Raw genomic sequence first — 13,279 nt, forward strand, 5'->3', positions numbered from 1 at the left:
GGGCATCATAGTCAACAATACTAAACATGACTACCATGGTGAACCATACTTACCTCAGAAATCATGTTCTATCTATAAGTGACCTATAGTGAACCATAGTGGATGGTCATTGTTGACCATGGAGGCTTATAGCAGATGGCTAGGGTTGACAATATTAATCATAGGGATTATAATCTTAGGGTTTAATATTAATCCTAAGCTTTAAAATCATAGGGTTTATAATATTAATCCCTTGGGTTTAATATTATTCCCTTGGATTTATAAATCATTGGGTTTTTAGTATTAATCTTTTGGGTTTATTAGTCTCTTGGGTTTATAATATCAATCCCTTGAGTTTATTAATCTAAGGGTTCATATTCCTAGAGTTTAATATTATTCAAAGGGTTTATAATATTAATCCTAGGGTTTAATATAAATCCCTTGGGTTTATAATCATGGTCAACCATGGTCACTCATGTTTAAACATGGTGAATCATAGTGAATATGAAAATCAACCATGGTCAATATTAATCATAATGTTTAATATTGATTCATTGGTTTATAATATTAATCAATTTGACAATCATTGTTGCAATGTTTAATCATCGTCAACCATGCTCAACCATGTTTTATAAAACCAAACATGGTCATCCATGATCAATCATGGTCAACCATGGTTGAACGTCGCATTGTCACAAAGATTGTGTTGATATGAAAATCAACCATGGTCAACTATGTTTATTCTGGCGTTTATAGTATTTATCTTAGGGTTTATATACCTTGGGTATATAATATTAGTCCCTTGGGTTTAATACTATTCCCTTGGGTTCATAATCCCTTGGGTTTTAGTATTAATCCCTTGGTTTTATTATTCCCTCGGGTTTATAATATCAATCCCTTGGGTTTATTATTCTATTGGGTTTATAATATCAATCATGGTCAACCATGGTCAATCATAGCCAATCATGGTTAACCATGGTCGAATGTCGCATTGTGACAATGATTGCCTCAATATGAAAATCAACCATGATCAAACATGGTCGAATGTCGCATTGTGACAATGATTGTCTCAATATGAAAATCAACCATGGTCAAACGTCGCATTGGGACAAAGATTGTCTCGATATGAAAATCAATCATGGTCAAACATGGTTAACCATGGTCCAACGTCACATTGTGACAAATATTGTCTCAATATGATAATCAACCATGGTCCAATGTCGCACTGTTACAAATATTTTGTCGATTTGAAAATCAAGTATGGTCAACCATGGTCCAATGTCACATTGTGACAAGGATTGTCTCAATATGAAAAGCAACCATCGTCAACACTGTATATTTTAGTGTTTATAATATTTATCTTAGGGATTATATACATCGGGTTTATAATATTAGTCCTTTGGGTTTAATATTATTTAACCATGGTCAACCATGTTTTATAAAATCATTTGTGGTCAACCATGGTTAATCATGGTCAACTATGGTCCAACGTCACATTGTGACAAAGATTGTCACAATATGAAAATCAATCATTGTCTCAACCATGGTCCAATGTCACATTATGAAAAATATTGTCTCAATATAATAATCATCATCAACCATGCCCAACCATGGCAATCATGGTCAACCATGTTTTATAAAATCAAACATGGTCATCCATTGTCAATCATGGTCAACTATGGTTGAACATCACATTGTCACAAAGATTATGTTGATATGAAAATCAACCATGGTTAAGCATAGCCACCTATGGTCCAACGTCGCATTGTGACAATGATTGCCTCAATATGAAAATCAACCATGGTCAACCATGTTTATTTTAGTGTTTATAATATTTGTCTTAAGGTTTATATACATTGGGTTTATAATATTACTCCCTTGGGTTTAATATTATTCCCTTAGGTTCATAATCCCTTGGGTTTATAATATCAATCATGGTCAACCATGGTTATTCATAGCCAACCATGCTCGAATGTCGCATTGTGACAATGATTGTCTCAATATGAAAATGAACCATGGTCAACCATTGTCCAATGTCACATAGCGGCAAAGATTGTCTCGATATGAAAATCAATCATGGCCAAGCATGGTCCAAGGTCGCATTGTGACAAGGATTGTCTCAAAATAGAAATCAACCATGTTTATTTTATGGTTTATAATCTCTACCTTAAAGTTTATATACCTTGTGTTTATAATTTGTATCCCTTGGGTTTATTATTTCCTTGGGTTTGTAATATCAATCCCTTGGGTTTCTTAATCTAAGGATTCATATTCCTAAGGTTTAATATTATTCCCTTAGGTTTATAATCCCTTGGGTTTTTAGTATTAATACCTAGGGTTTATTATTCCCTTGAGTTTATAATATCAAATATGGTCAACCATGGTCCAACGTCACATTGTGACAAATATTGTCTCAACATGAGAATCAACCATGGTCCAATGTCGCATCGTGACAAAGTTGTCTCAATTTGAAAATCAATCATAGTCAAGCATGTTCAACCATGGTCCAACATCACATTATGACAAGGATTCTCTCAATATGAAAATCAACCATGGTCAACCATGTTTATTTTAGGGTTTATAATATTTATCTTAGTGTTCATATGCCTTGGGCTTATAAAATTGGTCCCTTGGGTTTAATATTATTCAACCATGGTCAACCATGTTTTATCAATTGTCGTCAACCATGGTTAATCATGGTCAACCATGGTCCAACGTCACATTGTAACAAAGATTGTCTCAATATGAAAATCAATCATTGTCTCAACCATGCTCTAACGTTGCATTATGACAAATATTGTCTCAATCTGATAATCATGGTCATGGTCAATCATGATCAACCAAGTTTTATAAATTCAAATATGGTCATCCATGGTTAATCATGGTCAACTATGATCAAACATTGCATTATCACAAATATTGTGATGATATGAAAATCAACCATGTTTATTTTAGTATTTATAATATTTATCTTAAAACTTATATACCCTCTTTTTATAATATTAATTGTTAAATTGCTCACCTTGTGTTTATAATATTAATTAAAATATAATATTGTTAAATTACTCATCAATTCACGTGCTTACTTGCGGCGTCTATCGCAAGCCAGATAAATTATGGTTTGTATACATGGGAATGTCAGTTTTCCTATTTTATCGAATGAAAGTGTCTGCCACTACATGGTCCCAGGTGCTTTCTCACTGACCGAGGGGCCCCATTCCATGTACTTACGAAGAAATTGACTGCCACCTAACTGTTTGTTAAAAGTTGCAGAAACGTGAGGAGTTTGGTGGAATTCATTCTCCTTCGTTTGATTACATTGCTGTATAAATTCTGTAAGCGCTCTAGAGTTTTATCCTCCTCTTATCGCAAATTGGACGGATATAGACCGTCCACTGATTTTGAGTTTCCCTACTGTACCATTGAATAACATTATTTAACCATATAGTCATTTGTAGTCCTCCATTATGGAAGAAGGGCAGCTCTCTAGTCCTCTCGTCCAAAATGAAACCGATAGAAGCAGCGAGGATGATTTGTCGGCAGCTACCAGCAGAGGATCGTTTTGGTTGGAGTAGAAAGCCATATGGGGCATTGCAGCGGCGGCTATCGTCAGTCGAGTAGCAACCTCAGGATTAGCTGTGATTACCCAGGCATTCGTTGGGTACATAGGTGATTCGGAACTTGCAGCGTTTTCTTTGGTGAGTACGATTGTCCAAGTCTTCATTGACTTCTAATCTCAACTTTTACATATTGTATGTGGTTTTCGTGGACTCATTCAAGTTCAGTGTTTCCATCATCTTAATTTTAAGCATTGTGAAAACAATCAGATATTTGTGAATTGGATTGAGTATTAAATTTATGAATAAATTCCTATTCTTTTTTCAGAAGAAAAATCATTATATATTGATATTGTTGTATAATCAAGGTACAATAGGGCGAGAAGCCACATTCAAAATTTGAAGCATGGTCCCAATACAGCCCTGAGGCAATATAACGAAGCATGGTCCCAATACAGCCCTGTGGCGATAAGTAGAAACATCTACAGAGAGAAAGAAGGAAGGCCTTCTCAGATATAGCCTCATGAAATTCTATGACATTCTATGAGAATAGACAGACATCAGTCAGCAGATATTGGTCGAGACATGTTGCAGAAAAATATGTGGAGATGATCAAAATCTTCTTAATGAGAGAGCGATAACCAAAATAAACCAAAAAACCTCTGCCTTGTAGAGCAAACTAAGAGAGGTCGGGTAAAGACCCCTGAATGATAGGAAGAATTGAAAGAAACGGAAGGGAGCAGCCCTGGAAAATGCGGCGGTTCCGCCACTTCCAAATGTTCCAACACGAGAGAATGAAGAGCGCCTGCCGAGAAGAGCCTTGGGAGGCCCACCAGGAGAAAGCATCCTGAATCAAAGAGAACTGCTGGTGTGGAAAATCATATTTACAAGAGAGTTCATACCAGAGAGCCGAGGAAACCGGGCACTGAAAGAACGTGTGTAGATTTGTTTCCAGTGCAGCGAGACAGAGATGACAGCGACCAGGCCCACACCAACCTTTCCGCTGAAGGACGTCCCATATGAGATTCTTGTTTGAGAAAAGGAGCCATGAGAAGAGAATGGATTTGAGGGGGCAGGGGGCCTTCCAAAAAACGAGAGGGAAGACGGAGGGGAGAGGGGGGAGGGCAGCAGATAAGACAGAGTACAGGTTCCGGACAGTGATGGGGCGGATGGCGGTACTGGTGGACCAAATAAGTTCATCCTTGGTGCCAAGTTGGAGAACCCCCCCGCGAGAGAATCTAGATGTAAAGGAAGACCATAATGGACAGAGAGGGGGGGGGATGGCAAGCTGGAGATCAGATTTCCAGACAGGCAAATGGGAGGACCAAGAGAGAATGAGGTGGTTCCAGGTAAAGAGCCCTCTTGAGTGGAAGAAGGAAAGAAGCGGCGGAGGGATCATGGACTCAAGGTTGTGGAGAGTGGGGTCGACGCCAATGAGCACAGAGGAGCCGGAGAAAAGAGTCCATTTGAGATTATTGAGGAAGAAGGGATGGATCTTTTTGAAGCTGTGCCAAATGGGGGATCCGCTCCTGATTCCAAGAGTAGATCTTCTGAGCCAGAACGCCAGGCTCCTACCTTTCAGGTACTTCTTGTTGATTAGGGAGCTCCAAGGACAGCGTCCAAAAATTCCCCTGTGGAGGGATTTGCAAATGAGTGCTTCTCCGAAGATCTTCATGTTGAGTAGACCCCACCCGCCTTTTTCTTTTGGACACGAAATGGTATCCATGCTGACTAAATGGATCTTTGAGTAGTAAGAGTGACCGCCCCATAAGAAATTTGAGGCAACAGATTCCATCTTCTTGATAACCGAGGAGGGGAGCATGTAGAGGTGGCTCCAGTATACTGCTAGCTGAGAGAGAACCGCCCGGACTAAGATGAAACGACCAGCAAGGGATAGAAGGCGAAATTCCCATGAGGAGATCTTGCTGTAGAAACGATCGACCAGCCAGGCCCAATCATGGCATCTATATGACGAGGCCTTTAGACGAAAACCCAAATAAGAGAAACCATCCTTTAACAAGCGCAAATTGATGTGAAACCTATCAGCAATCCAGATGGCCAAAGCTGAATTTGTATCATTATGATATAATACAGATTTCTCACAGTTGATTTGGAGTCCAGTGGCACCTTGGAATCTCGAGAAGATCAAGTGGAGGCAGATCCAAGACGATTTACACAGAAGAGCAAAAATGAGAATGTCGTCCACGAAAAGATTGTGGGAAAGGAAAACATCTCTGCAAATCTTTACCGGCTTACATCGACCCTCCAGAACAGCCAGATTGATGTGCGAACTAAGGCAATTCATTACTAATATAAATAGTAAGGGAGAGAGGGGACACCCCTGGCGGAGACCTCTCTCAGCCCGAAAGAAGGTGGATGGGATTCCATTAATGATTACAGAGAAATGTGCGCTTTCAACACATGACATTATCCAGCTGATAGCTAGAGCCCTCAAACCGATCTTGGCAAGAAGAATTCTGAGGAAGCTCCAATCCACACAATCAAATGCCTTTTTGAGATCAATTTTTAGAGCAGCAGCGTCGATGTTCCTCGAGAGAATAGCGGAGAAACATTCCTGTGTCATTGCGACAGCATCCATGATTAGGCGGTCCTTCAGAAAAGCATGCTGGTCCCGTGAGATGTGTAAATTTAGTACTTTCTTTAATCTTTCAGCGATAATTTTGGATATTATCTTGTACAACGAGTTGCATAAAGCAATCGGCTTGAAATCGCCAAAAGTAGAGGGATTTGCTTGTTTTGGGATTAGCGCGATGAAAGAGGCCGAGAGAGCACTATTTATGCTGCCTGAAAGACGAGAAGCATCTACCATACTTAACAAGTCATGCTTGAACAGATCGAAGAAGTGGGAAAAAAATTCGATTGGCAGACCGTCTGGACCGGGACTCTTGTCTTTTTTGAAACCCCTGATTGTTTCTGAAAGCTCCTCCTCCGTGACTGGTCTGTAAAAAACATCATTTGCTGCCTCATCAAACATGGTCGGGAGATGATCCACTGCCCATAGTGAATCAGCGAGATGATTTTGTTGCCTCTGATATTGTTCTTTGAAAAATCTAGTCGCTTCTTCTGAGATTTCTTGTTGGGTGTAGATAAAATCCCCCTCAGCCTTCTTGATTTTCCATATGGCATTCTTTAATCTTCGTCCATTTGCAAAATTATGAAAGAATCTGGTATTCCTGTCCCCCTCCTGGAGCCAAATTGCACGGCTTTTAAGCCTCCATGAGGCTTCCTCTTTCAATAGAAGATCCTTTTTCTTTCTTTCGAGGGTGCATATGAGGGAGGCCGATTCCAAAGACATGCCTTTTTGTTGAATTATAACAGCAAGATTGCTTAGTTGTGCATTGATGTTGGATAAATCTTGTGAATCTCTGCGCTTTTTGTCGATCTGCCATGCTTTCGTTTTGTCCTTGAGCCGCTGGATTTTTTCCCGAAATGAGAGAAAACATGCATCATCTGCGCCAATTATCTCCTGCCAGGAAGATTTGATGAAAGAATTAAAAGATTCATCCTGTAAATGGGTGGAGTTAAACTTGAAAGAGTATCCCAATCGCTTCTCCGAAAGACCCCATTTAAGGATGATAGGCTTATGATCTGATGTGAAAGCCCCTCCCGTAGAAGCCGACGGCATTCCCCATTGCCGAATTAGACTGGAATGTAGAAGAAAACGGTCGATTCTCTTTCCTATATAGGCAGAACCCAATCTGCCATTTTCCCAAGTGGGAGCCATGTTTTCGGGGATGATGTCGACCAGGTCCCGCTGTAGGAATTCAGCTCTCATACGATCTGCGAAATTGTCTGTTGGCCGACAAAAGCCCCAGCATTCATCCGATGAGAGTGTGAGATTGAAATCACCTGCCACAAGCAAAGAATTAATGTCTAAAATATGCGAGTTTAATAAGGAATCCCAGAAGATGTTCCTGTGACTATAAGGCGCATATATATTCAGCATGTTGAGGAGATTTGGTCGGCCTCTGACTGAGGCAGAGATGAGGATGCCTGCAGGGCATTTGAATGCTTTCGCTTTGATGAAATGTGGATCCCACATTGTGAGCAACCCCCCAGACTGCCCGTCTGCATTGGTGGCGGCCATATGCCATTGAGGGAACATTTTTCTGAAATATGCCAAGGACACCGAGCTGTGGTGCATCGTTTCCTGAATGAAGATAATATGTGGCCGAGCGGAGAGAAAAGTGTCTCGAAGAGCCAAAAATTTGGGCCCAGCTCCAAGGCCCCTGATATTGTAGGATATTAGAAAAGTCATTTGGAAGGCTGGCCAGCCGAGTTTGCTCTAAGGGGCTGGGTAGAAGATGATTCAAAAATAGGGACATCAATGAGCGGGAGGTTTGTGATTCCAAGGTCAGTGGCAATGGTTCGGCCTCTGAAGTGACGGCTACCCCCCCTCTGTTTCTTTCTGACCGTGATGTTCTTGGCAGAGTTTGGGCTGATGGAGGGGAAGGACGGCTTATGGATTGTGAGGGGTTCCAGAAGCGACGGGTGACAGTGAAGGAGCTGTTCAATATCACTGTCACACTTGTTGATCGGGGATTCCGAAGGGGAGTTGTTTGGGGTAGGGGTCGTTTGTGCATCTTTCCCTTTTTGGAGGGCAGACGGGGATCATTAGAAAACCAAATTAGTTTATAATAATTTTCAACAACCCTATAAAATTAAACAATCACATATTTGTGAACTGGATTGAGTATTAAATTTATGAATAAATTCTTATTCAGCCTCTTCTTAATTTGAAATATGAATTTAATATCATTAGAAAACCAAATTAGTTTATAATAATTTTCAACAACCCTATAAAAAATTTGCAAAACCTATTAAAAATAGAATTTATTTTGTGTTTAAAAAATTTGCAAAACCTATTGAAAAAAGAATTTATTTTGTGTTTAACATATTCATCCACAGTAAACTGCATATCATCATAACCTCTTCAAATTTCCATTTCTTAGTTTGCATATGATTTATTGAAAAAGAATTTATTTTGTGTTTAACATATTCATCCACAGTAAACTGCATATCATCATAACCTCTTCAAATTTCCATTTCTTAGTTTGCATATGATTTCTTTCAATATGTTTTGAGATTTATAATTTTAGTTTTCTAATGAATTTATAATCTTAAGTTTAGGTGAGAGATAAGTTTTTTTTAATTGATTTCTGAGCTTATGTTTTTATTTCCAATCAGGTGTGGCTGTTGGATTAGGAAAACAGTATATTGTTGCGTATGTAAACATTATATGCTACTATTTCATTGGTCTTCCATTTGGCATGATATTGGGTTTCGTGTTTCATTTAAGTATAATGGTGAGTACACTTTATTATGGTTTTCATGGATGTAATTTTATTTTGGCATGGATATGAATGTGTAATATTATATTACACATTGCTTTGATATGTTTTCAATACCGGTTGCAGGGGATTTGGATGGGAATTATTTGCGGAACTGCAATTCAAACTATTGTCCTATATGGTAAACAAATTGGGAGAAAGAGGTAAGTTTTTTCTCCTAAGTTAACCATTAATCATTTTTTATATTTTTTTAATCACTCTATGTAAAGAGTTGAAGCTATGGGAATAGATGTATCTCCTCCACTGTTGCATAACCGCTTACATTAAGTATTTTTTTTTTTTTTAATTTCCTGATTTTCAGGTCATGCAAATCAATCCTCAAGTGACATCAATGTCGGCAAGAGCATCTGTACCAGACGAATAAATCAATCAGTATCAAGATGTTTTCTAACGAATTTAGGTGGGAAATTTAATTGTTTTTTATTTTTCTAATTATCATGATATCATATTTAATAACATTATTACTTTTTATGGTTTTAAGATATTAGATCTTGGGTTTTTGTGATTCATAATATAGTAAATATGTATTTTGGATTAATCACATCAGTATTATTTGGTCGATTCGAGCTAATATGGTTGATCATAAAAAAATTTATAGATCAATAAATAACAAAGATGCATCAAAATAAATAAAAATATAATTACTTATTTAATAATATTAAATTATTATATAGATTATTTATTTATTGCTAATATTAAATTATTATATATGAGTTTTATTTTTTATTTCTTTTAACAACTATTTTTATAATGACTAACCTAATTTCTATTTTATAAATAAATAAATCATTTTTATTTATAGACTAACTAACTTAATTTCTACTTTATAAATAAATGAATCATTAATTATATTAATATAATTATAATATTTACTAATAATTATAAAAAGAAAAGAAAATCAAGATGAAAAAATTGGAATCCAATTTTTACTCAATTTTTATTAAAATATTTTTAACTATTTAAATTTAATAATTCAAATTTCTAATTATAATATTAGATAAAAAAATTCAAATTTCTAATTATAATATTAGATAAACAAAATTTAAGTCAAAGGAAAAGACATTTAAATTACACTTTATTTTCTATGGATTAAAATTTTATTTTATTCATTATAAATAAATCATCTCAATATTTTTTAATTAAATAACAAAATTTATATCAAGGGAAAAGACATTTAAATTACACTTTATTTTCTATTGATTAAAATTTTATTTTATTCATTATCAATAATTTTTAATCAATATATTTGAATAATATTTAATCAAAATTTAAAGTAAAGGGAAAAAAGCTTGTAAACTTCACTATTTTATTTTATGTTGATTAAAATTTTGTTTTATTTACTATGGATATAAATTAGAAATCTCAAAACACCTCACTTTCAGATGGCAAGACGACTTTAAATGTATTTGAATATTCAAATAAAACCGTTCTGAATGGTCATTATAAATCATTATTTAAATCGTATTTACAAAATGTTAAACGGAAATGTGCCTTTGAAATTTGTTTTTTAAAAGATTTAATTTAAGTTTTATTAAAAGTGCAATTAAAGTTAGGTAAATTAATTAAAAATTTATTGAAATATATTTTCTAATTATTTTAACTAAAATTAGTTATAAATATTTATAATTTTATATATTTTAAAATTATTAATTCACAATACTTCGAAAAAAAATATTAAAAAATATTTTTAATGATGAGAATATGCATTTTAAAATTAATTTTATTTTTTTTAGAATTAATTTAGATAATCAATTAAAAAAAAAAAAAAGAGTCAAAACAATTTTTCATCTACCTTAAGTTGAAATAAAAAGCCTTCCATAATCATACACAATACATTTTTTAAGACAAAAGAAATATTGTCTTAAAAAGTCACTTTATCTTGTCTTAAAAAGTAATTTTTTGTTATTTTACATTACTAGTACAACCACATTAAAAATATTAATATAGCCAAAGGCTTCATAAATGTAACAAAAAAAACATTACTAGTACAACACATAAAAATATTAATATGGTTGATATAGCTAAAGGCTTCATAAATATAATAAAAAAGCAAATGCAACAGGAAGAATGCCTTACCAATGCACACATTTACCTCATTAACCATGTATAAAATGGTCCATGTATTAAAAAAAGAATTACACATCTTATTTTTAAATGGACCATTTTGCTCAATTAAATTTGCTTATATATAAATGAAATAAATAATAATGAGGTACTTATCATGCATGAGCTTATTAGAATTGTAATAATCTCACATTCCTAGGAAATTGGTCAGCTCCCCCCACTTGGCACGATTCTAATTTTTTAAATTCAATTTATTAAAAGTAATGGACCATTTTGCTAAATAAAATTTGCTTATATATAAATGAATGTTATAAATAATAAGGGGGAACTTATCATGGAAGAGCTTATTAGAATTGCAATGATCTCAAATCCCTAGGAAATTGGAGGGCATGGAGCCATTTCGCACTAATCTAATTTTATAAATTTATTGAAATTAAATGCAACCTAACAAACTCTGTAAAACACTATAGACCTTTATAAGCATTAAGACTAAGCATATGATGAGCATATTCCCACTTGGCACGAATCTAATTTTTTATATTTATTAAAAGTTAATGTGACCTAACAAACTCTGTAAAACACTATAATCCATCTAGGCGATCAATTAAAAAATAAAAAAGTCAACAAATTCTCATCCACCTTAAGTTGAAATAAAAAACATTGGGCAAAAATTTAATATCGATTGAATTGTCTTAAATATAAAATTTAACACAAAAACAGTTTGAGACAAAAATATTTTAAGACAAAACTTTATATTTAAGACAAAAACAATTTGAGACAAAAATATTTTAAGACTAAACTTTATATTTAACACAAAAACGGTTTAAGACAAAACTTATCTTTAAGACAATGACCACTTAAAACAATGACAATTAAGACAAACCCATTTAAGATAGTTAACAATTAAGACAAAAACATATCAGGAAGCAAGGTCAATATGGGAAAGCAGGGACAAAGACTCAAATGTGAGTTTTGCATGTCAAAATAAATAGCAATCAAGTCATACCCAGGTTTCCTTAAGATTAGTTTGTTGGAATTGTAGAGGTTACCCATGGAGACAAGGACCTGGGTTAGGGCCTATTACGGAAGATAGAGACATAATTTGCCTCATAGAAACACATGGGCATGAAGGGTGCAAAACACCTCTGTTTGAAGGATACTGGAAGATGGCAGTGTGGAACAAGGCAACAGGGAATGGCAAAGGGCACAGGGGTATCATGGTTTTACTAAGGGAGAAAAAAGGTCATCTCATTCAGTTAGAAAAAGAAGACTCAAATAAGCAATTCATTTGGTTTAAAATATCAGAAAATGGAAACCACATCATAATTGTAGCATGCTATTTTGCGCTGCAAGTTTCAAAAATCTACAAAGGTAGAGGGCTTGACCACAAAGATCCATTTGCATCCTTAAAAGCGGATATTGCAACATATTCGCAGTTAGGTGAAGTCCTTATAGTGGATGATTTCAATGTTAGGATTACAAGTGAGCAAGCTAGCATTCTTTGTTGTAAAGATGATTGTGACCCTATTTGGCTTACATAAGAGAGTAATCATCCATGGGAAAGAATTTCAAAGGACAAGGGCTGCAATATCTTTGGTGAACAATTTCTTACTCTATGTGGGGCCTTTGATTTAGTCATTTTTAATGGCTTGACTAGATGGGCAAAGTCCGATAATTTCACTTGCAGTACTTACAATGGAGCAGGTGTAGTAGATTATGTAATTTTCTCGCATGGTTTGTGTGAGAAAATGGAGGAAGCCTTGATTGGAGATCAGTTGTGGGACTTAAAATCATATCACAAGCAAATTTATTTATGTTTCTCTTGGACTGGAAATAAACAATTAGAGTCAAAAATTCAGCATGTCCAACAAAATCTCCCACAGGGAAGAATTCTTTTGACCTCGGAAAATTGTAATACCTTCAAAATGATGCTAGAGAGGCTCTTCGAGAAGGAAAACATCACAATTCACAGCCTTCATAGTCATGAATTAACACATTCAATTCAATGCACACTTGCAAAGTGCAAAAGAGAAAAAATTAAGAAGTCTGAAACAAATTGCTTTCTAGTTAATGCTTGGTTTGATGAGGAATGCAAAAAGGCAAGGAGAATGTGGAAATAGTCAAACAAGGATAACATAAAGCTCAAAGCTTACAAGCAGTTATTAAGCAAGAAAAAGGTTGATTTCATGGCTTCAAGGAGGGAAGAACTAATCTTCCTTGGGAAAAATAATCCCAAATAATTTTGGAAGGAGCTCCAACCAAAAAAGATACAAACTAGAAATAATATTACAACTTCTAAATGGTTTG

General features: G+C 35.1%; 1 protein-coding gene across 1 annotated transcript in view; it reads left to right on the forward strand.

Moving 5' to 3' along the window:
- The first annotated feature begins 7,884 nt into the window (after positions 1 to 7,884).
- Positions 7,885 to 13,279, forward strand: part of LOC149170297 (uncharacterized) — a 293,637-nt gene continuing 288,242 nt past the window's right edge. Inside the window, exons 1-2 of the mRNA XM_089425507.1 lie at positions 7,885 to 7,910; positions 8,745 to 8,863. Coding sequence (XP_089281633.1) covers positions 7,885 to 7,910; positions 8,745 to 8,863 — 145 coding nt within the window. The remainder of the gene's footprint in view (positions 7,911 to 8,744; positions 8,864 to 13,279) is intronic.

The sequence above is a fragment of the Pinus tabuliformis genome, chromosome 4_2 (assembly GCF_031772625.1).
Source record: "Pinus tabuliformis cultivar Carrire ecotype Pingquan chromosome 4_2, CPIR1, whole genome shotgun sequence".
Classification (NCBI taxonomy): Eukaryota; Viridiplantae; Streptophyta; class Pinopsida; order Pinales; family Pinaceae; genus Pinus; species Pinus tabuliformis.